At 42.3% G+C, this 25,065-nt stretch overlaps 1 protein-coding gene across 1 annotated transcript in view; it reads right to left on the bottom strand.

Moving 5' to 3' along the window:
* Window positions 1–336: 336 nt before the first annotated feature.
* The window catches only part of ZC3H7A (zinc finger CCCH-type containing 7A), a 37,666-nt gene continuing 12,937 nt past the window's right edge, over window positions 337–25,065 (bottom strand). Inside the window, exons 4-23 of the mRNA XM_043455275.1 lie at window positions 23,456–23,653; window positions 22,590–22,748; window positions 22,272–22,352; window positions 22,140–22,178; window positions 21,243–21,276; window positions 20,337–20,620; window positions 18,688–18,895; window positions 17,538–17,602; window positions 16,805–16,991; window positions 15,474–15,635; window positions 12,060–12,256; window positions 11,685–11,785; window positions 10,864–11,045; window positions 10,380–10,456; window positions 9,299–9,432; window positions 8,791–8,896; window positions 6,156–6,264; window positions 4,205–4,338; window positions 2,229–2,392; window positions 337–1,227 (exon numbers count right to left, since the gene is read on the bottom strand). Coding sequence (XP_043311210.1) covers window positions 1,038–1,227; window positions 2,229–2,392; window positions 4,205–4,338; window positions 6,156–6,264; window positions 8,791–8,896; window positions 9,299–9,432; window positions 10,380–10,456; window positions 10,864–11,045; window positions 11,685–11,785; window positions 12,060–12,256; window positions 15,474–15,635; window positions 16,805–16,991; window positions 17,538–17,602; window positions 18,688–18,895; window positions 20,337–20,620; window positions 21,243–21,276; window positions 22,140–22,178; window positions 22,272–22,352; window positions 22,590–22,748; window positions 23,456–23,653 — 2,811 coding nt within the window. The 3' untranslated portion in view covers window positions 337–1,037. The remainder of the gene's footprint in view (window positions 1,228–2,228; window positions 2,393–4,204; window positions 4,339–6,155; window positions 6,265–8,790; window positions 8,897–9,298; window positions 9,433–10,379; window positions 10,457–10,863; window positions 11,046–11,684; window positions 11,786–12,059; window positions 12,257–15,473; window positions 15,636–16,804; window positions 16,992–17,537; window positions 17,603–18,687; window positions 18,896–20,336; window positions 20,621–21,242; window positions 21,277–22,139; window positions 22,179–22,271; window positions 22,353–22,589; window positions 22,749–23,455; window positions 23,654–25,065) is intronic.

Genomic DNA, 25,065 nt, shown 5'->3' with positions numbered 1-25,065 from the left:
GTTAGCATGTCGGTCAGTAAGAGAAGCCTTTTAGCAATCCGAATCTCAAGAGAGTGGGACAGAGTGGCAGTTGCTGCCGTGTTGCTCTAATTTACCTTCTGTCATTAATTGCTTAAAGAAAAGTGTTTTTAAAAAATCTAGGGAATTCCCTGGTGACCCAATGGTTAGGGTTTCATGCTTCCACTGCCAAGGGCCCAGGTTCGCTGGTTGGGGAACTGGGATCCCACAAGCTGCACGGAGTGGCCAGAAAAAAAAAAAAGACCTAACCTTGTGATTTTAGTACCCAGTTTTAACAATTCTTTGTGAGGCAAGGACCACACCACAAAATGAAAGACATCTATATATAAAATCTTTATTACAGGCAATATTGGTCCATACACTACACAATACCAACAGTACAAGTTTAATCTTTCAAAATCATCATTTAAACAGCAAAAGACCAAGAAATAAAATTTGAGTCAACTGATTATTTTTCAAAATAGTCTCAATGCACATTATCCTCAGTTCCCTTATTATAGTGAAACATACAAATACAGAAAAATACCCCATTTAACATATACTAGTGTTAAATGGTTATTTGGCTTAAAATCTGAGTTAAGAAAATCCTTTTTAGCAACCTACGTACAGATAAGTAGCAAACTTTATTAGACAAATTCGTTCCTCTTAAAAACACGTGAAGAATTTCATCCATCATGTGTTCTGATCCTAGTACAGTGTTTCTCTCTCACCATCGTGGTTCTTATCTGAAGGACCAACTCAAGGAGTCATCCTAGACATCACCTCTTCCCCAACACAATTCATCCAAAAGTCTGTTCAACAGATGGCAACCAGTAGCGGTCACTTCACCACGTGACGCCCTGAGAGCCTGGCCAGACCTGTCCAACAGCCCGTTTTCCTACCTACTGTGGGTTGCTGCTCAGGAGGGACGAGACGCCAATACAAGCAGAAAACCTGCAGCTCCTCTGCTACGTGCCTTAGAACACTTTCAATTTTCTGGTCAATGCCCTGATTAGGTAACATACATAAAAGCCAGCATATTAGTTTAAATCTTTAAACAAAAAACTATATTTTCCAAAGTCATTATCGTTGGGGGCAATTAAGTGATCTTTTCGGGCTTTGTTGAGCTTCATCTTTAGGGCGTCTCTTCTCTCTTCCCATTCATGAAGTTCAGCGTTGCCGTGTGCAAATTTACAGCTGCTTCCTTCTGTGCAGGTACCATTCATATACCTGTTAGGACAAGTCAGCTTGGTAAGTGTCCACCCGATGCTTATAACAATCTTTAAAATGTGCTCTTCACTACCTTTACGGTTTGTGTTAAACTTTTAGCTCAAACTCATAATCCTAGAAAAATGAGTATTTTTAAAACTTTTATATTGGAGTATAATAAAAATGAGTATTTTATTGCCTTGGCATCTAGAACAGAGAAAGAAGTACCTTAAACTATTTAAATGCACTAGTTAATGAAAAAGACCGATTGCCAGGGGAAAAAAAAACACTCCACTCCTTCCTGATGCAGTAGAAAAAAGTCAGAGGGGACAGGAAGTAGAAAATATCTTCAATAATTCTACGTATCACATGGATCTAAATGGGGAAATCAAACAGAAACAGCAATGACAAAATAAGGAGCAATTCAAAATTACGCAGCTTTTCACTGAAAAATTTTCTAACTACACTTACATCTACTACGAAAAGAGGGCTGTGAAGAGTCAGAGAATCCTCCCTGCCGGCTCACAGACCATCTGGGCAAGCCTGAATGAACTTACTTCCCTATTTGGTTATCTTAAGATGTTTCACTCCAGTGCAGGCAAACTAGTGAATCTTTTCAGGTAACACAGGTGAGTGAAGGAAATGTTCAAGGAGCAACTAAAACTCTGAGCCCAAATGCCAACATCCAGGATTAGAAGACTCTGCCACCCAGGTACCCTGTCTCCTGCATCCCAGGAGCTCTCAGTGGCAAAGAACCTGCCTGCCACAGCAGGAGAGCTGAGTGACGTGGGTTCGATCCCCGGGTCAGGCAGATCCCCTGGAGAAGGAAATGGCAACCCCCTCCAATATTCTTGCCTGGAGAATCCCATGGACAGAGGGGCCTGGAGGGCTACAGTCCATGGGGTTGCACAGAGTCTGACAACGGAAGCGACTCAGCCTGCGCCCTGTCTACTGATACAATGACTGTGCAATTCAAGCCCAATCGGCAGAGTTCACGTGGGGAGCTGCAGAGACCCACGTACCTATCACAAATACTAAAATACCCCGTGGGAAAGCGGTGCTGCCAGCAGTACTGGTCGTCTTCGGTGTGGAAGACCTTCTCTTTGTGCTTCTCGGAGGAGATGTGGCCCTGCCACTGCTTCTCACTGTTGCAGTTCTTCCCGCACATCCAGCAGTGAAAGTCCACCTGCAGCGCAAAGAAGACACGCATCCCGTCAGCAGCTGCTGTCTGGGGGGGCCCTGATAGGTCACCCGTGTTCAGGTCCCAGACTGACTAAAAACAACTCCACCTAAGGCCCACATTCTATTCTTGGGGAGCCCATCCAGGGGGAGAGATGGGCCAAGGGTCCCCCCAGCACGTAGGAAGCAGACAGCCAGGGCAATGGGCTGGGCCGGGGGTCCAGGCACTCTCTGGCAAGAAGTCAGTTTGCCAACAAGGGTGTCTGTCGGGAGGATGGGGGGCCAGGTTCAAACCAGGGTCCCGGGGAGGATAAATACCATGAGGAAAATCAGAGAGGCTGCGAAAGCCCAGGGCTCATCTGCTGCGCAAGAACAAGGGGCAGTAACTCCACTCTTGCACATGAACTGAGCCCCTACTGCAGGCCAGGACTTGTGCCGGGGGCCAGGGAAGTACCCGTGCTGGGAAGACGCCGCCCCGGGGGCACAGACCCACGAACTTTATTAGGAACCCTGTGCTGCCACAGATGCAAGCGTGGGGTGTTTGAGCAGTACTTCCCAAGTGCCCTGGGTCAGAATCCGGTGTGACGCTGGGTAAGAACAGGTTTACAGAGGGATTTCCCTGGCGGCTCAGTGGTTATGACTCTGTGCTTCCAATGCAGGGGATGTGGGTTTGATCCCTGGTGGGGGAACCAGGACCTCACATGCTGGGGAGTGCTGGGGAGCGGGGGGAAGGGGGTAGAGAGAACAGGCTCACAGAGACAGGTGACTCTCACAACCCAGCAAGTCGGGGTGACCCTGCTCTGGAAACCCCAGCAGTACTTAAGAAAAGGTGACGAGGCACTCTGTGCTGAGCCCGGGCAGAGAGGGCAGAGTCCACAGGGCTCATGATGAGCGGAGACACGTCCCTGACCTGGGTCTGACTGATTGAATTCAGAGAGAGGCCAAAAAAAACAAACTGGAAACAAGGAGCAGAGTTAACGCGTACGTCTGTGTCAGCTTAAAAAACCACGCTGGGCAGAACTACAGATTAGCAATCGACAGTCCAAGATATGGAGACACGGCCTGGAAAAAGACACACTGGATCTGGTCCCTCTGGGAAGGGTGACAACTGGGGTTCCAACCTCATCTGTGACGTTTTATTTACCCAATAGAAGCAAACACGGCAAACTGTTAACATCAGTTGAGTGGGGATGGTTGGCTCAAGATACTCTTTATATTAACCCCTTTACTTTTCTGAAACATGTTAAAGAAAGCCCAGTGGAACACCATAGGTGACTTATGTCTGGGTGGAACCCAGAGACAGAGGTCAGACCGCAGGAGGATAAGGGAACAAGAGGACCTGGGGCGGGGTGGGCACTTTTGGGATGGTCTAGTGGTTAAGACTCCAGTGCAGGGGGCATGGGTTCAATCCTTGGCTGGGGATCCCACATGCTGCATAGCATCCCATCCAAAACAAGGATGACCTGGGGGTGGGGAGCCCCCGGTTCCTGAACACCTGCCGTGGCCCAGCAGTGGGATACACCCACAGGCTCATCACACTTCGCATCTCCCTCACAGAGGCGTTCAGTAAGCTACCCAGGGTCTCAGGCTAGTGACTCACCAGCTCCTGCTTCCAGAGTCAGAAAAAGGAGGCAGGAAAGGAGTTTTTAGGACGGAGAGGCTTAGACTCACAGCAGGGAACCAGCGCAAAGAGAAGATGAAGACACGGGGAGGGAGGCAGGTAGGCCAGCTGGGAGCGAGGGAGCCAGGTTTGGGAGAAGGTGGGAAAGAAAAGAAAGGCCTGGAAGCACAGGCAAGGGAACCAACCTGCGGTACTTACAGTAACTTCCGCGTAATCCGTCGGCATGTGGATTTGCTTTCCATTCTCTTTGCTGGACTGACTGGCTGCATCATCACTTTTTTCATTTTTTTGGCTCTTTAGCCAGAGTTCATAAAACTGCTCCATATCTTGTACTAAAGAAAAATGAACTCCTTTCAGCGGCAAATATTTAAAGACACCATTTAAATACAAGAGCATGCATTCTTTTTGCATCAGTTGGCGTAATTTTCAAAAGAAAATCAAGAAGCAAACAGAGACTGATCATCTATTAGACACGAGAGACGGGCCAGTTCCAGACGCTCAGGGTAAGAACCAAATTCAGGTCCATTAGGACACAGACAAACATTAATTTTCAAGATTGATGAACTTCTCCCTGCATTTACAAGACACGTTGTAGGTGTTTAAAATTCAGAAACCCAAGACTTCCCTGGCGGTCCAGTGGTTAAGATTCTGAGCCTCCACTGCAGGGGACACAAGCTTGATCCCTGGTCAGGGAACTAACATCCCACATGCTGCACGATGCAGTCAAAAAATAAAATTCAGAAGCCATTTCAAGGGCATTGCTGAAAAGGAAAGCCACAGCTTCACAATGGCCCACGTCAAACACTCGTTATCAGTGCCGTAAACATACAGGCAACTTATGCAGCTCCTCGCTGTTTACTGAGAAAGGTGAGAAACCTACTATAGGGACCAAGATTCTGACCCTGATGGGGCTCCGTCAGTCCAGCTACTGTCCCAGAGGACAGACACGCAGGGGTGCAATTTACAACAGCACGGTGATGACCAGGTCCTGGGCTGTGGCTGCAAGCTGCTGCTTACAGTAGGAACAAGTGTATCCGGCATTACCATCTACTGATAAAACTAAGGTTTCTCAGCCTCAGCACCGCCTGTGTGCTGAGCCGGACAACTCTTTGCTGCTGGATAAGCCTTGTGCATGTACGACGTTTAACAATCTCCCTGGCCTCTGCCCGCTAGCTGCCAGTAATACTGCCCCACGAGTCATGACAATGAAAGGCCCAGACGCTACCAGCTGTCCCCAAGGGGAGAGGGGTGTGGGTGGCAAAACTCATCCCCAGCTGAGAGGCACTGAGTTTAAAAAAAAAAAAAAAAACCTGGAAATGAGGATCTGGTCAAAACCCAGCACTACTGTCTGCTCAAGTGTTTCTAACAATATACCTCCAGCTAAGATTAGAGATAAAAATAGGAAATCCTTCTTCCTTCAGGCCAGTGGTAGTAGGAAGTGCTGCAAGAGCCCTGATTTGCAAGGATGCCTCCAGGAAGTCCAACCTCGAGTCCTCACTCCAAGCAAGGAGTCCCACTCACACAAGTCACTGAATGTTTACGTGGCTGAAATACGATAGGTGATGTGCTTAAATCAGATTGGTTCTTGTAATCCTCCGATTGCAGATCTTAAGCCATCAGTAAATTTTGATCAGTTTACTTAAAACTGAAGAACAATGATCCTGGTAGCAAAACCTTTTCTGGTCAGAAGTGAAAGGTTGCCTGAGGCTTCTCTCCAAGGCTCTCACAGTAAAACTGACGCCTGACCAAGACAAACATTCTCTCCTTGGGCCTTTGCGTCTGGGCCTGTTCTACCCATAAGAGTTCCCGGACGAAACCTCCAGTTCCAACCTGATGAATTCAGGGCTGACTCTTCACACCAGGAGCAGATGATCTGACCCGAGCACTCGTGGAGGGACTGAACCTCCCCAGGGACTCAGGGACACGCCTGTGATGTCAGAGGATGCTGACCTATGTTTTTGTATCCAAATTTGACCTAAGCAAACACAACTGGTGGTCAGACTCTGCTTCACTGATAAAATGAGATAATGGTTTAGAGCACAGACTGCCTTCTGTGTTCCCTGTAAGCTGGCAATTTACAGGGAGGAAAGGGACTTCCAGGCGAGCTGGATTCCGTGGGTGTCAAGGCCATGGTTAATCATCAACTTACTCCCGTTCTCCTTCATGTAGGTCCACACTTCTCGTTCCTCAGGACTGTGAGCAAAGGAACAGTTTCCAACATACTGACATTTTTTCCCAGAAGCAATATGATTGCACAGCTGTGTAAAAAATACATGAATGTGCTTTAAGACAGAGCACACTGGGTAAAATGGCCTAATTTTTACATTTAAGCAAAATCAATATTATTTTCCATGCTAATGCTGAGTAATATAGTTTTTAAATGAGATTAACTTGCTCCTATTCAAATTGACTATAAGCCCCAAAGACATGAGATGTTATCAAGCTTTCTGTCTCAAAACTTTTTAAAAGAGCATAAGTATGGAACTGGAATATGGAACACTTTCTTATGAGAAAATGTCAACAGATTCACTTATTCAGAGTATCTGCTTTTAACACAGCCGAGCACTTTATCTCTGCAGTGCAAGTCTCTGGCCCCCTCAATATGACATATGCTACTCTCCTCTGCCTGACACCCAGGAGACCTCCTTGTCAGCCCTTGGGAAGCAGGACAGAAACTGCAGACGCCTCCAATAAACAAGGTCAGAGAAAACCTCTGACGTTTACTTCTCACCGATACTGGCAGCTAATCTCAGCCATCATTCACTACACATTCTGCAGTGTCAGAAGACAATTATTCCACTAACCAGGCCATCCAGTTATACAGCATTCAAGTAATACCTCTTGTGGTTATTTGCATTTTTATTTTACAGAGTAAATACAGTGATACTGGTAGGAAAAATAAAGTGAGAGCAGTCAGCAGAACACAGATTTCCCTAAGACCTGTGACTATTAAGAACTAGGAATACCACTGTCACCGAGAGCTCATTCGTAAATATCATCAATGTACTTGTCTTTATGGAGCATAAATCCTAGTACAATTCATTGTTAGCTTGTCTTAGTTTATCCATGTTTCAACAGGAGCTGGCTCTATGTATTAGTTTATATAACAGTAAATGCTTAGCATTGACTTTCACCAAAAATCAAGAAACAGTTAACACTAAACACTGCTCCTTTCCTCCCCTGAACCAAAGTCAGGGACCCCCCAACCCCTTTACAATTTTTTGCAGGAAGTCAATAGTCAACAAAACATTCTTGTGATGGATTTTCTTAAATTCTTTTCCCAGTCAAGCCCCAGGAAGTACTTAGGTATTACTGGATAGACACTGACCATTGTCTTTCAAAGCTCAGTGATAAGGAGCAGGGAGAAGAGAAGATAAAGGAGAAGGTCGCTCTGTGCGGTTTTTACACAACACCATCTCACATATCTTCCCTAGAATGCAATGATTCCCATTTACAGATGAGCAGACTGAGGCTGACTAACTGGCCCTTTGGGCAGACCCTGAAGCCCATCCTCTCTCCACCTCACCACACTGCCTACGAACATACACACGCAGAGTATTATTTCTTCTTTTAGAAAAAGGATCCCTTAGCAATATCTAGTGGGGTAGGGAAACAGAGGAAATGGGCTCCTGTAAATATTACAGGTAGAACACCACGTCTGCGATGAGAGAATAATCAGTGGTTCTAGGCAGCTGCCTCATGAGCTAAAACTGTTCCCAGTTGTCTTTGTTTTGGCAAAATTTTGAGAAGTACATCTATAATCTCCACTATCTACTGAAGCACAAGATAATCACTGGTTCTAATAAGCCTTCCTCCTCTCTTATCATAGCCCACTAATAAATCACCCCTATCTATGAGGCTGAAACCACAGTGGATAAACACAAACACATCACCTCCTTCAAAGACTGGCCTTGTAACCTGCACTAAGTTTCACAAACTGCAAGGTGCCCTGCGTGATGGGAAATGAACCCGTCTCTTCCTCAACTCCTTGGCAGTTTGGAGAAGGAGCCTCGTTAGTGGGGACTCTGCAACCCATCTGCACTGCTGCTCTGGGCAAAAGACTCTCTCCATGTTTCCTCCGCTGGGGCAGAAAGCGCCCCTCACCTGAGCTCAGGTAAAACTCCACCAGACACTCTCTTGTGAACAAGAAAGTCGGGCCAGTTCCAAGCTTTGCCCAGACGACCATCTTTAAGACCATGTAGGGGACCAGAGGGACCAAGCTGAAATGTGCCACCTTGTAAGTCAGTTTGGTGTTCTCAATGTAAGGGCTTTTGGGGAACATGTTGCTCTAACAGGAAGCATTTTTCCTTTGGGTTATTTCAAGAAAATCCTGTAACGTTAGGCATCCTTTAGCGAGCATCCATTGCTTCAGTGAAAGAAACAGGTGTGATAAAATAAAAAAAAAAAACACACCAAAAACTCATCAACAGAGTTAATAATAATACGGAAAGTCTTGGGTTTGATAGCAAAGCTGAGGAATCAAATATAGATGAAATTCTCTCCCATTTGCTCACAGTCATTCATCTGGAAAATAAGCTGAGTCTAGACCATCACTTTTCTCTAGTTCATTTTCTATGTCTCCTAAGTAACTCATTCCAGCCAACCTAAAAACTGCGCCAGAGCCACACACACAAAAGGGGAAGGAAAACAAAAGGACCACTTAGATTTTAGTAACACGATGAGCATTACTTAAAGGGTACCAGTTTCCATCTGAATTACTACTACTTTCTAATGATTTGAAATGCCTAATAAAAAAAAAAGTGGCTTAAAAATTACGTATGTACATCAAACTGTAAAGGCATTTGTTTCTTTGTGGGAAGAGGACGGATGTTCATCCACTTCTTACGTTCAATAGACATCACTCTCATCGCACGACGATCTTTGGTCCACCTAAGAAAAATGGAGTTCAGAAAAAACAAAAACACACTGGCAGAGGCATAACATAAAGGGGCAGGTCCAAAGTCTGTACCTAAGGGACCAGAGATTTTTTTTTCAACCCTTCTAAAAGAAATGCCTTATGATTCTGTCATTTCACTTCCTGTTGATATTTATAAACAGACATTCCCTATAAATCCTAAACAAGGCAATGGCAAAATACAGGAAAAACACTATTGAATTTTGTTGAATTCTTAGTACTAAGTCCTAAAAATCTCTTTCCTTTCGCTTTGCAATTACTCCTAAATTGTCCACTTTCCTTTGCCCTCCTCACAGTCTTAATATTCTTTCTTATATGTACAATTTTACGCCCATGAAAAGAAACAGGCACTATTTCCACACACACACACTACTTACGAATGCCTTGCTTTTGCACTGCAATATTTTCTGTTTTTGTCTGGTTCAATGACTTGGCCGTTTCTCAGACACTGAGCACATACAAATTTTATCTTCATATTAAGGGATCCAGGCATTATTTGATTGCCAAGTACCTTAAGTAATTAAGAGATCAGTTTTAATTGAACAGAAAACCATTCTCTGAGAACACATTCATTCACCATGCACAACTGTGTGCTATTATTTTTTTTTTTTAATATAACATCACACAACTTCTGTTTTTGTCTGGTCTGATGATTTGACCACTATATATATGATCTGATAACTAAATCTCCAGTTCTCTACCCAAATATAAGAGAATATGATGAAAGTAGATTACAGATGCCAAACCTCAATTTATCAAAGTCAGCTCTGGTGTTAATGTTTAGGATTTGTGGGGAGAGAGGAAGGAAGATGGTTGGATAAAGCAGTCTGGCTCAGTGGTAAGCAAAACTACATAGTCTACCTCCCCTACTCTGAGGATCCCCACAGCCCAAGACCCCAACTGTTTTGCCAAATAAACTGAATAAGAAAACTGTATCCTGGAACTTCCCTGAGAGTCCAGTAGTTAGAACTCTGCGCTTTCTACTGCAGGGGATGTGGATTTAACCCCTGGTTGGGGCACTAAGATCTTACATGCTATGTGGTGTGGCCAAAAGACAAAATAATTAGAGAAAATTGTACCCTATGTTCTTTGTTTCTTTGGCTATGCAGGATCTTAGTTTCCTGACCAGGGATCAAACCCATTGGCCCCCGCAGTGGAATCACAGAGTCCTAACCACTGGACCACAAGGGAATTCTCTAACCTATATTCTTGGCAGGTGTTACAAGATGCCTAGTTTGTTTTGTTTTTTTTTTTTTTTTCATGATAATCAACTAAAATTCAGAAATTTTTTTTTCACATTTACTCAATTTTTTTTCCCACTTAACTCAGTAAACTCAAGAAAACTCAAAAGAGTAACTGGATTTTATGGAAGTATAAACTGCATCTGCCAACTACTCACATCCATCAGGCCATTCCAGAAAAGATCCCAAATGCAGAAAGGACAAAGGAAACACATACCTGAGCTCCAGGTACGTTTGCTTCCAAATTTTGCCAATATCGTTTAGATTCCTGGGCAATATCATCATGTGAGATACCTGAGAAATGCCAAAGATGTTTTTTTAGGTTCTTTATGCAATACCAGGCTACCTGTCTAGGCAGAGTCAGACTCAATTCTTTACCCCCACTTGGCATAATCTGTCACCAAGGATGAATATCATACTACTCTTTTGAAATGGAATCTTTGCAAATACAGCTCTTGGTGCCTTCCAAAGAATCTTTCTTCCTCGCGGATCCGTACTGCATACATGAACTTGTATCAGCAATTACTTAAACGAGACCACATTCAAAACAGGCCACTCTAAAGATGAAGTGACTCAGGTTTAAGACTCAGGATAAAATCAACAGTGCCGCCACACCAGACTGGTGGAGAAAGGCCTTTGACACCATTTCGTAAACCCTGACTGCTCTCGAGGGGACTTGTCTCAATCTCACACAAACGCACCTGTTTCATTTTGCAATATCCAGACTTTCAATTCTACGAGACTATGTGCATAAAAGCATTCGTCTTCTCTTAAACAGCCATATCGAACCTCATGTCGGCATAAATCAAGCTGACACTGGCCGTGAAAAGAACGTATTTTGGAATACTTGACTGTTGTCTCTCGCAAAATGTGGACAAGGCACCTAAGGGGAAAATGGAGTGACACTTCACTACTGTCCCACCATAGCTTTTTACAAAAACGTACATACACACGTGTGTGTGCTTAACCACTCGGTCATGTCTGACTCTGCGACCCCCTGAACTGTAGCCCGCTCTTACCCATAGGGATTCTCAGGCAAGAATACTAGAGTGGGTTGTTATTCCCTTCTCCAGCAGATCTTCCCAATCCCGGGATCAAACCCACGTCTCCTGCATTACAGGTGGGTTTTTTACCATCTGAGCGACCAAGAAGCCCATACACACATACAAAATGTAAAATTCTAGACTGAAAATACATTTTAAATCTTTATCAGAAAAAAACAAATCACTGTATGCAACTGTAGGATTAATTGGGGAGAGGAGAGGATAATTATGTTAGGCTATATTAAAATACCTAAATCCATGTCATGAGAAGCTATAAATCATTATTGCTTTTCTGTATTAAATCTTAATTCATTTTAAAATTCTCAGCAAAACCTATTAGCCATTTAAAAATAGTCACCATCTTTCAAAACAACAACAAAAGGAGAGGGGAATGCCTGGGGAGATATTACTCTGGTTTTATTTGGATCTAAAAAGAGGATTAATTTTGTCACTAAAAATATTAGAAAATACCAACATACTTATTGTCTTCAAATTCATGCTTTGTAACCGGATGAGAACATGATGTAGAATTATCTTTGTTTCTTTTACTTATCATTCTAGGCTTATGATCAAAACATTTCTGAAACAGAGAAGAACAATTATCATAAAAACGTAATACAAGATGATAACTTTTGTGTGATGCTGATGACGTTCATACTTACATATTACAAGCACATGTCAATTAACACTCGGCAAACAGGACGTCTTAATGTTATTCTTTTGGATAGTAATAGTGGCTACCATTGCTTAAGCAAATGCTTTAGCATACAGCAGGACCAGACCTAAGTACTTGATACTACTGGGTCAGAAACCACCACCTGTTTCACAGTAGAAAGAAGATTTGGAGACAGTACCTCACAAAGGAATATAAATTCTCCAAGATGCTCCTGGAACAGTTTGAACACGGTAAAGCTGATCTTTCCATTGCCACCAAAGAAAGCCTCTCTGCTGAACGCCCCCTTCCGCTCCAGCGTCCAGACATCTATCTCCTCCTGGCAATAAGCAAATGTGCAGTGGCCTGAATATCTACATTCCTCCTCAGCGGCAACATCTAGAAAGACAGGAAATTAACAGAGGTGGGATGGATTGGGAGATTGGGATTGGCATGCATATACTAATATGAATAAAACAGATAATTAATGACAACCAACTGTACAGCACAGGGAATTCTACTCAATGCTCTGTGGTGACCTCAATGGGAGGAAAATCCAACGAAGAGGGGATGTGTGTATACGTGCAGCTGATTCACTTTGCTGTAGAGCAGAAACTAACACAACATTGTAAAGTAACTATCCTCTGAAAAACGGAAAAAAAAAAAAGATTTTCTAACAAAATTGAAAAAAAAAAAAAAGTGGGGGGAGACAGGGAATTAAAAGACATTTTAAACATGAGTCACTGTGTTTTCAAAGCCAATGAATATTAAACACACTAAGGGCATTGTTTAAATTTTTGTAACAGTTCATGGATAGCTTCAAACCATGGTACTCATATTACTATGCAGGAATGGTGTATTAAAAGCATGAAAGTGTTAGTTGCTCAGTTGTGTCTGACTCTTTGAGACCCCATGAACTGTAGCCTGCCAGGCTCATGGAATTCTCCAGGCAAGAATACCAGAGTGGGTAGACATCCCCTTCTCCAGGGGATCTTCTCGACCCAGGGTTGAACCTGGGTCTCCCCAATGCTGGGAGATTCTTTACCATCTGAGCCACCAGGGAAGTCCCACTGGTATTAACACTTAAAACAAACAAACGGACAAACAAAAAACAGCAGCACAATTCTAAATTACTTTTATTTCACACAGGGCAAAAAAAGCCCTGATGTTTGCATGTTCACCACCTAAGTTTAAAAGATCATTTCAGTTCAGTTCACTCACTCAGTCATACCCAACTCTTTGCAACCCCATGGACTGCAGCACGCCAGGCCTCCCGGTCCATCACCAACTTTCGGAGTTTACTCAAACTCATGTCCATTGAGTCGGTGATGCCATCCAGCCATCTCATCCTCTGTCATCACTTTCTCCTGCCTTCAATCTTCCCCAGCATCAGGGTCTTTTCAAATGAATCAGCTCTTCGCATCAGGTGGCCCAAGTATTGGAGTTTCAGCTTCAACATCAGTCCTTCCAATGAACAGTGAGGACTGATTTCCTTTAGGATGGACTGGTTGGATCTCCTTGCAGCCCAAGGGACTCTCAAGAGTCTCTCCAACACCACAGTTCAAAAGCATCACTTCTTCTGCACTCAGCTTTCTTTATAGTCCAACTCTCACATCCATACATGACCACTGGAAAAATCATAGCCTTGACTAGACGGACCTTTGTTGGCAAAGTAATGTCTCTGCTTTTTAATATACTGTCTAGGTTGGTCATAACTTTCCTTCCAAGGAGTAAGCATCTTTTAATTTCATGGCTGCAATCACCATCTGCAGTGATTTTGGAGCCCAGAAAATAAAGTCAGCCACTGTTTCCACGTTTCCCCATCTATTTCCCATGAAGTGATGGGACCAGATGCCATGATCTTAGTTTTCTGAATGTTGAGCTTTAAGCCAACTTTTTCACTCTCCTCTTTCACTTTCATCAAGAGGCTTTTAGTTCCTCTTCACTTTCTGCCATAAGGTGGTGTCATCTGCATATCTGAGGTTATTGATATTTCTCCTGGCAATCTTGATTCCAGCTTGTGCTTCTTCCAGCCCAGCATTTCTCATGATGTACTCTGCATATAAGTTAAATAAGCAGGGTGACAATATACAGCCTTGACGTATTCCTTTTCCTATCTGGAACCAGTCTGTTCTTCCATGTCCAGTTCTAGCTGTTGCTTCCTGATCTGCATATAGGTTTCTCAAGAGGCAGGTCAGGTGGTCTGGTATTCCCATCTCTTGAAGAATTTTCCACAGTTTATTGTGATCCACACAGTCAAGGGCTTTGGCATAGTCAATAAAGCAGAAATAGATGTTTTTCTGGAACTCTCTTGCTTTTTCAATGATCCAGTGGGTGTTGGCAATTTGATCTCTGGTTCCTCTGCCTTTTCAAAAACCAGCTTGAACATCTGGAAGTTCATGATTCAGGTATTGCTGAAGCCTGGCTTGGAGAATTTTGAGCATTACTTTATTAGCGTGTGAGATGAGTGCAACTGTGCGGTAGTGTGAGCATTCTTTGGCATTGCCTTTGGGATTGAAGTGAAAACTGACCTTTTCCAGTCCTGTGGCCACTGCTGAGTTTTCCAAATTTGCTGGCATATTGAGTGTAGCACTTTCATAGCATCACCTTTCAGGATTTGAAATAGCTCAACTGGAATTCCATCACCTCCACTAGCTTTGTTCATAGTGATGCTTCTTAAGGTCCATCTGACTTCACATTCCAGGATGTCTGGCTCTAGGTGAGTGATCACACCATCATGATTATCTGGGTCGTGAAGATCTTTTTGGTACAGTTCTTCTGTGTTTTCTTGCCACCTCTTCTTAATATCTTCTGCTTCTGTTAGGTCCCTACCATTTCTGTCCTTTATTGAGCCCATCTTTGCATGAAATGTTCCCTTGGTATCTCTAATTTTCTTGAAGGGATCTCTAGTCTTTCCCATTCTATCATTTATGGACATTCAAAGCTCGTTTCCTGAATATTCATTGGAAGGACTGATGCTGAAGCTGAAGCTCCAATACTTCGGCCAACCGATGTGAAGAACTGACTCACTGGAAAAGACCCTGATGCTGGAAAGGATTGAAGGCAGGAGGAGAAGGGGACAACAGGGGTTGGGATGGTTGGATGGCATCACCAACTCAATGGACATGAGTCTGAGCAAACTCCAGGAGTTGGTGATGGGCAGCGAAGCCTGGCGTGCTGTAGCCCATGGGGTCGCAGAGTCAGACACAACTGAGCAACTTAACTGACTGAAAGCTCATTTAGGTGAAGCAGTCTGACAAAATGAAAATACTATGTTTATCTCAAAAATATACTAAAAGAGTAACATTATCAAAGCCTTACTTCAGTGTTCTGATTCTGTTTAGACTATGTCAGAGAACCCAAAGTTTGAGACAGTTTTCTGTTTAAAACATGGTGAAACCCCTATTTCAATAAATAACTATAAAACACCCACTAGACAGCAAATTAAAAGCAAAGGTAAAAATAATACAAAAAAATACTAATCTTTCAAACCAAGGAATTTGCTGTTAATTCTAAACATTTTTAGTAACAGTAATACTGGGACCATTGCAACAAAAGTAGCAAATTGTTTCTCATTTAGGCCATGGTACACCAATTAAGTAATTATAGCACATACCTTTACATATATAATAAGGGCCTTCATAATTTGTTTTTGTTGGTCTTGGACGTATTTTTTTCCATGATTTATCTTCTACATTCTTTATCCTACCAATTAAAATATCTTTCTTACATTTATGGTCTAGATTAGCATGATAAGTGAAATCCATTAGCTTAGGGCCTGAAAAAGATATAAAAAGGATTGTTCATATGCACAAGAAGTATCATTTCATTTTATAGGCACAGTTATAAGCAGATGTGAGCAACTGAATAATGATTATTAAATTCCCATGAAAAAGTCCTTTCATAATCCCCAAGTATAAACAAGCTAGGGAAAGTAATTTTTGCCTTTTGTACTGTCAGACAAAACACAAAGATCAGAACAAAAACACCAGTGCTCCCAAGATATAACCTTATTTAATTATTAGAATAGGAATTCTAATGGCTTCTAAAGGTAAAGTGAAAGTGAAAGTCGCTCAGTCGTGCCCAACTCTTTGTGATCCCATGGACTCTACAGTCCATGAATTCTCCAGGCCAGAATACTGGAGTGGGTAGCCTTTCCCTTCTCTAGGGGATCTTCCCAACCCAGGGATCGAACCCAGGTTTCCCACATTGCAGGTGGATTCTTTACCAGCTGAGCCATGAGGGAAGCCCAAGAATACTGGAGTGGGTAGCCTATCCCTCCTCCAGCAGTTCTTCCCAACCCAGGAATCGAACCAGGGTCTCCTGAATTGAAGGCGGATTCCTTACCAATTGAGTAAAGGTAAAGCATGTGCTTAAATAAACTAAGAAAGAAAATGAATTTGGGCCCCGTTTAGAATAAACTGTGTTTGTATCACTTGACTTAGGGGTAAAGATATGAAATAATCCAACAGAAAGTACTCTAATTTTCACAAACACTGTATCACATACTCGTCTTAAAATGCTTTTTTCTAGTTCTCACTCTATTTGAAAATGATCAAGTTCTTAAACATACACTTAAAATACAAAGAATTTTCAAAATCAGGTAAATATTGTATTCCAAATGATTCTATACATAAAATTATATCAAAGAAGAACCGAGACTTATCCTGCTGCTGCTGCTAAGTCATTTCAGTCATGTCCGACTCTGTGCGACCCCATGGACTGCAGCCTACCAGGCTCCTCCATCCATGGGATTTTCCAGGCAAGAGTACTGGAGCGGGGTGCCATTGCCTTCTCCAGAGACTTATCCTATTAGACTCTAAAGGCTCCTAATCAATAATTGCTGCTTCTTAAGAAAGAACTCAAATAAAGATGCAAGAGTCACATAGATTTACAAATTCCTAAGAACTCTCAGGTTATTGATGGGCTCCTTGGTTTGGTCCTGACCTGATTTTATAAAACAGATCTGGCAAGCTTGTCTCAGTTCATGGGTTCCTTCAAGGGGATGTCTTGGGGTCACTGAAGAAGCGGGTTTAGTTACTGCACTTCCAAAAAAGTTTCCAAAGTCATTCCGAGGGTGACTTGAAATTCCCAGGAAATTCTCAGAAGCAAACAGACTGCCTGGTCCATTCATCTGCAAGAAGCATAAGAAAACAAAAAACAAAAAAACAAAAAACAGCCAACAAATATTGCACTATCACTAAAGAAGAAAACAAACGCATATGAAAAATGAGACATTCTGCACAGACTAGAGGTGGGACTATTCTGTCCTTACGACGTTTCTATTTAAAAACCATTTCCTTCTACATTTTCCTGTCTTTGGGGTCTCTAGGCCCCTCCCCCACATTTTGGGATGCTCCATGAGCTGTTATAAGCGATGGGTAATTGTTCTGCTTCATCAGCCAACAGGGTTTTCATGCCCTGATCTTGCATTTCTTCGTCATTCACGCTGTGCTAAAGCCTCTTACACTGTTGATTAATTTGCCATGACAGATCCAGCCTTAAACACAGAGCACTTATTACTGGATGTTCCAGAAGAGTCTTATTTTAGCACTCTTTCCCACAGCACACACAAAATTCCAGGGAGCTGGTACCGTTCATTCAAATAACTCAGTTACTTAAGTAAAAGACCTATTTGCAATTTAAGCGACGTAGTTACAAAAGAGGAAGTGGCACTTACAAGTAAAAGGGAAGAATTACTGTTGTTAAGCGCTGTTCCCTCTCTAGAAGTTGAGGTGGACAGATCTAAAATAATAAAAAAACTTCAACAGACCTTTTCATTCTAATCACGTAATAAGAACATCAGGGCTTAGCAGCTCACTATGGCTTCCCACCTTATTTCCCATCCCAGTTCCGAGAAGCTTTCTTGCTCATTATTGACACCCAAAGAGGGCTATGGAGTCTCTCCTCTCCTCCAGAAACCAAGGACATAAATAATCCTTAGACAAACAAATTTCAATAAAAAGCAATTTTTCAGAGACATGAGCTAAGGCAGGGCCTATCAAATGGGAATGTTAAAAAGACTAAGAAGATAATTCATATTAAAAATGGGAAAGGATTCTCTTCTTTTGAAAGTATGAAGCTCATCAAAACATTAAGAGAATCAGTCAGGTTCAATTTCTTTCTTTTTCTTAGTCTACCACTCATTACTTTCTCTCTGCCCTCTGTTTTCCACAAATTTTCATTTGTTCAGTTGCCAATCTTTAAATCAATTATTTTGGTTTTGATTCGTTTAACTGTAATGATGCCTGACAAAAATATGAAGACTTTTCTTGTGGCTACTTAAAGGATACATTAAGCCTAGAATTACAAAAACAGGAGTCAGGCCCAAACCTCAGCAATCCCTTGCAAAAGTAAAGCACCATAGTTTGCTGAGCTCAATGGATGAAGCCAAAAATACATGGTTCTATTATCATTCTAAACACTGATTTTAAATTAGTCTTAACTAAGTATTGCCTAGTTCAGAATTTAAAAGGACAACCTGTCTATAAGACCCTTTAAGAGGGGGTTATCCCTTTTCTAGAGAAAACAGTAAAAGTCATTTCACCCGCCCCAAACAACAGACACCCACCTTAACGAGCTATCCTATTAAAACGAAACAAACAAACAGTGCCACGTACATTCCTACTCTAGGCCTTGGCTTCTTGATCTCCACAATGGCACAGTTAAGTCCAGGTGAATTTAAAACAGGAAGGTTCAGGTTTTAGAACTACAATGTATTTTCAGCTACAATGAAAATAACTCAAGTACCAACTACCTAGTGTTAGTTAAACAGACTGTCTTTTTTAGAAAATGGACTGTAACTGTTTACATAAGCAGCTGAGTCTTACCTCGTTTGGATTCACTCATTGAAAATGAATTTAAAGAAGAACAGAAATCTTCTAAGGATGAAGTCAATGGTGGATACAGCTCCGAGAAGGAGGGCGCAGGTGCGTACCTCGCCCCGATGGGCAAGGCGCCCAAAAGAGACGCCGCCGAGAAGGGGACACTCGGGCCAACGCTGGCAGCTGGGAGGGGGCCTCTGACTAAGGCTGACGGCTGCGGAGGAAACAAGACCGGATTGAAGTCCGTGAAACTCTGTCCCAAGCTGGCCAAACTGCTTTTAATATCAGCACATAAGAACAAATTACTCAGCTGGGTGATTTTATTAGGTAACAAAGTTGGAGTCAAAATCAAGATGGCAGAATCCAAGCGACAGAGCTGACTTCTTCTCCAGCCCACTTTTTGAAAAGTCTGGAGATGTGACTTCTAATACCACCGTGACCTAAAAGAGAAGTCCCTGCTTCATTTCCCAAGCTTCCTAGGATTCCTAACATTCCCCACTCTGAGCCAACCAGGTTTCCTCAAGGAGGAACCACGAGGGCGTGTATGGGGCCGGGGCAGAAGGAAAGGTGGTCGAGGGAAGGGAGCTGCAGCAGCCTGGAGAACTGGGGACCATCTTTTTGGAGACGTCAATGCACAACCTCAGGAGAACAAATGCAACGATGCCTTGCCCCTCCCCCACACAGCGGCGATTTTTCAAGAGCCTCCTGTATCAATTAAAATACCTTCCACTATTTTAATATACTTCATGGCAGGAGTCAGCTAACTTTTCTATAAAGGGCAGGATACACCATCCATTTAATTCTCCTAACCCTCTGAGGTGCATCCTATGAGGACCGTCACTGTACAGATGAGGAAACCGAGGGACTGAGAGGTGAAATAACCTGCCCCAGATCAAAGTGGAAGGAACCAACTCCCCCACCCGCACCCCACAGCGTCTGTCTGCCTTTTACATCTTCTCTTTGTCAGCTCCACAAGGACATCACTGGATTTACTCTCCCCGGAAACCAGCTCTGAGTTTCCCTCTCCGCATCATCATTCTAGTATCACTGCTGCCACTATCTTGATATACTTCACAGCAGGAGTCAGTGAACTTTTCTATAAAGGGCTGGGTAATAATACAGCCCTATTAATATCGGAGGCTTTGTGGATTACACGGTCTCTGGTGCAACTACTCAAGTCTGTTACTGCAGTGTTATGAGATATTTTCATGCATCTTAAAACATTGTTCTTTTTCTCCCTTTCTTCCAACCATATAAAGATCTCAAAACCAGTCTTAGTGTTCGGGCCGTACAAAAGAGGCAGCAGGCCAGATCTGGCCTGTGGACCCAAGTTTGCTTCATGGTTATATAGCTATAGGAGAATCATCCTTAAGGAATGATAAATCCTTAATCCATCGATTCATTTTGCCGTACATGCCAAATGCCTATTCTTTGCCAGGGAGTTAAATTTCCCTTTCCCATAACATGTGATTCCTAGCCTGTTCTGTTTTTTTAATTTTAAAAAATGACAAAATTTACCAGTTACCAATGGAAAAGGACAAAAGTAATTTTCAAGAAAGCCTAAGTTTAGCCTACAGTCAATACTGAAAATATCTAGCAGGTTATATCACAATTTTTTAAGAAAGGTTTTAAGAAGGAGTCAGACTGAAATTTACCATGACGGTTTCATTAGTTTCAGGTGCAGAATCCAGGAGATCATCTATTTCATCTCCAAGGACCATATCTCCATCATCTAAAAACGCTTCCGGCGTGCTGAAGGGGATCTTTCCTCCATTTGCCAACACTGTCGATGGCAGAGAACTCTCTTCCACTTGCAGTGGCAAAACAGAAGTCAAGGGCATAATGGAAACTGAGGCCAGCTCATTTCCAACTTGGTGAGAAAAACTGGATGCGGGTATAGAAACAACAGAAAGTGCTTCTTGCCTCGGAGTTAATATATCTGTAACATGAATGGACATGTGCTCACTTATTTTCAGTATATTTACGTAATACTAGTGTTAATAGCCAATGACAATAGAAAATGAACAGCAAGGTGAAAATGTGAAAGCAATTATAAACAGATAGATACAACAGTGAAAGCAATTCAAATAAAAGAGTAAAAGCAATTCTAAAAAGAAGAGCTTGTTTTGCCCAGGAACAGACATATTCACTTGTGAAAACGCTTCCTCCTTTCTCAAAATGCCTGGGCTCCTTTTGGGTGGAGCTGCTAGAGGGTGGTGACGCCACGGTGGACACCGAACTGCTCGCTGACAGTCAGCACCATCAGTCACTACTGACTGACACAGCCCGAGGCACAGAGGCGCTTTCTGAAATGACTCTTGTTTTAACACTACTAACGACCCAGCAATCCTAACTGATAGCACTATAACGTGCATAACATCTAAGGCTGGCACTTTTCTTTTCTTTTTCTTTGGTGCGCAGTGAGACATGTGGGATCTTAGTTCCCTGACCAGGGTCAAACCTGCACTCTGCATTGGAAGCGTGCAGTTCTAACCGCTGGACCACCAGAAGTCCCCAAGGCTGGCATTTCAGATTAAGAGGACATGTGTGTGAAAACGTACCTGGTTCAATATCTTCCACAGAACAGTTCAAAGCCTAGAAATTGAACCAAATAATAGATCATAGTATTTTCAGGATTCTAGATAAAGCAAGCTATAAAACTCACTCCAAGATTGCAATGCCAATTCTCACATCTGATCTCCTTCCAATTAAGATAGAGACAAAGAGAATGTGTAAACCTTCGTAACAGGCAGTCCAGTGCATGCCCAGTCGTGTCTGACTCTTTGTGACCCATGGACTGTTGCCAATAGGCTCCTCTGTCCATGGAATTTGCCAGGCAAGAACACCAGAGTGGGCTTCCATTTCCTTTTCGGCATCTTCCCAACCCAAGGATGGAACCTGCATCTCTTGTGTCTCCTGCACTGCCAGGCCACCTGGCTGGGAAGCCCAACCTTTGTAATACGTAGGATTAAACAGCGCGGGCCTCTTGCCACTCGTTTTATGTGGCTTAATATTTCTCCAAGGATATTCAGGAGCCTTCCAGTTCCAGAGGGACCAGTGTAATAACCACTACACCCTCCTCAACTCACAGTGGCCTCCTAACAGGTCTAAGAAGACTTATCTTTAAAAAAGATAAACCTTGTTAGTTGTGTTTAACCCAATGACTTCTAAAATTAGTATGTGGCCCCAACCCACTTTTTCTAGTAACACCTAATGTCTATGAACATCCTGTAAAATGCTCCATGGGCCTTCAGGAAATGCTAATTGAGAGCAAAAGATACGACTGGAGCTGTTTGTTTTCTTTTCAAAGGGCAGGAAGCTCTGGCCACTTAGGTGTATGAGGAACAAAAAGGTCTCAAAAGTAAACAAAACCCAAAAATATTAAAAGCAGAACTGCTAATACTTATATCTTTTCTTTTTTTAAAAAAGTATGATTCTTACAAGAGTAATAACCTTACCTTTGTAGCCCCATCCCCAGGAACTGATTTTAGTGAGAGCTGAAAGAAAATGAAGATGCTAATTTAAAACCAGAACTGCCTCCAAGTTACAAAACAAAATGAAAATACCTTATGGCGAGAACTCCAGCTTACCTCGGCTCTAACATATGCTTTTCTTATTTTAAATCCCAATTTCTGAGCTAGTTCTTGAGTTAGTTTTATTACATGTTCATCCTGAAAAAAGTCAGAATATATGATTAACAGAGGGTTGTATTTACTAACCATAGAGGTGAAGGGACAAAACAGTTCTAATTTACCCTCTGTCAAGACACTTGTTTTATGGGCCATTACTCCCAGCTGCAGCAGGTGGACGGCCGGCTGGAAAACGTAGCTTTTTGATGCCATTCGTCTACACAGAAGCAATAAAATGGCTAGGATGTAAACAAATGAACTAGAACATAAATACCATACCTGAGGCACTGCCAAGGAGCACTTTGCTACAGCATCATAAGCCTCTCTGAATCTTCCTAAATCACTTAGAGCCTTAGATTTCCGATACAGAGCTTTGTAGTTACTGGCATTTAAACTGAGGACTGTATCACAGTCTTCTAAAACTTTATCATGGAAACCCTGGTGAGTGAGACCAAATAAAGTTAGCAATCAATTCATGTCTTGCAATGATGCAAACACAAACAAATTCAGATTCTCCTCTCAAATGGATTGTTAGTGGTTTTTATCTTGTCTTTTTAAAATTATTTTCATTATGAAATTTCAAATACAGAAAAGTAGAAAGAATATCATGGCTACCTATGTACCCACCACCCAGACCTTTGGCCATAAAAGACCCCAGATCGTCAAGAAAGAAAGCTGTCCAGGTATAGCTGAGGTCCTAAGCGTGAATGTCTATATGAAAACTGTAAGAACATCAAAATACTACTTTTTAAGTTTAGATAAGTGAAGAGGTTGTATTAATTCTTTTGAAGGCTCACTACTTTTTTTTTTATTAAAAAAAAAAAAAAAACTCCTAAGAGAAACATAAGGAGCAAATTGTCAGCAGAGACACCTGATATACCCCTCTGTGAATACCTGTATCTTCCTAGGCTGACTTTTCTTTTTTTTTAAGAGCAGACACCCCCCTCTCCCCCAAAGCCATACTCAAAAGGGAATCTCCAAGGACCAGTATCAAAGAAACAAATTATTTTTAAAAATTCATAAGTATTTGGCCAAAACTGATTTTTCAAAGCTTGAGGCCTCTCTAAAGCAGCTAATACATCTTTCCTATAAACTGAAATTAGAAAGCTGACTTTTGCTAATGTACTTTACAAATCACAACTCACCATATTGGAATAGCAAGCAATACGATTTATATATAGTTTTTCAATGATTTCTTTAGGGATTAAAATTTCTTCAGACTTTGCATAATCAGCTATACTCAAAGCTTCTGAATACTGACTCATAGAGTGGTTCCAATCACGTTCACGATAAACATCATTTCCTTCATTAAAAAGATTTCTCACAAGAGCACGTAAATATACCTTAAAAAAAAATAAAAAGAATGTTACCCCTTGAAACTCTTTAAGAAACAAGTCAGAGTACAAGTAAATTTTAATTTCTGTATCTAAAACTTCAGAGGAAATAATGTGTAAGCACTATTGTAAGAAATTATGAAATCTAGGCCAAGTCACTACTATCTCAGCTAGGGTTTCATCCTGCTTGCTTTTTCCAAGAAAAAATTCAAAGAAAGTGAATGCAAAGAAAAGTGCTGCAAAAGCAGCCTGTCAATATTTGTTGACATCGCCAACTTTGTGCTGAGGATAAATTCCTACAAGTGGAATGAGCATTTTAAGGCTTCTAACTGGTATTTCTAATTGCCCTCCAAAAAAGGCAGTAACGATGAATGCATATAGTGGCTTGCTTGAGAGCACCCCTGCCAACATGTGTACACACATGTGTGAGCACGCACACATAAAATCTACCAGTTTCTAGGGGAAAAACGGTATCCTTTAGTTATTTGCATATCTGATTACCAGCAAGGTTGAACTTCTCCACATTTTAATGGACCATTTGTATTTCTTCTTTTGTAAATGTTCAGGTGGCTTACTGACTTAGGGGCTTCAGTTCAGTTCAGTCGCTCAGTTGTATCCGACTCTTTGCAACCCCATGGACTGCAGCACGCCAGGCCTCCCTGTCCATCACCAACTCCCAGAGCTTGCTCAAACTCATGTCCATCGAATCAGTGATGCCATCCAACCATCTCATCCTTTGTCATCCCCTTCTCCTGCCTTCAATCTTCCCCAGCATCAGGGTCTTTTCCAATGAGTCAGTTCTTCGCATCAGGTGGCCAAAGTATTGGAGTTTCAGCTTCAGCATCAGTCCTTCCAATGAATATTCAGGACTGATTTCCTTTAGGACTGACTGGTTGGATCTCCTTGCAGTCCAAGGGACTCTCAAGAGTCTTCTCCAACACCACAGTTCAAAAGCATCAACTCTTCGGTGCTCAGCTTTCTTCACAGTCCAACTCTCACATCCAAACATGACCACTGGAAAAACCATAGCTTTGACTAGAAGGACCTGTGTCAGTGAAGTAATGTCTCTGCTTTTTAATATGCTGTCTAGGTTGGTCAGTTTTTCTTCCAGGGGATGTCAAATCTTTTTTTTTTAATTGCTTTTAGTATACATGTTCTTTTGGTAGGGGCAAAGGTTCTTTAAGTTTCCTTCAGGATTACTATCATTGCTTTAAGATTTTAAAAGTCCCTTTCCAGGACTTCCCTGGTGGCCCAGTGGTTAAGAAACTGCCTTCCAATGAAGGGGACACCAGCTCGATCCCTGGTCACAGAACTAGATCCCACATGCCTCGGAGCAACTAAGCTTGTGCACCTCAACTAGAGAGTCTGTGCACCCAATGAAGACCCAGTGCAGCCCCCAAAATAAATTAATAAGTAATCCT

This window comes from Cervus canadensis, chromosome 32 (assembly GCF_019320065.1).
Source record: "Cervus canadensis isolate Bull #8, Minnesota chromosome 32, ASM1932006v1, whole genome shotgun sequence".
NCBI lineage: Eukaryota > Metazoa > Chordata > Mammalia > Artiodactyla > Cervidae > Cervus > Cervus canadensis.
This window is presented reverse-complemented; position numbering and strand designations above follow the sequence as displayed.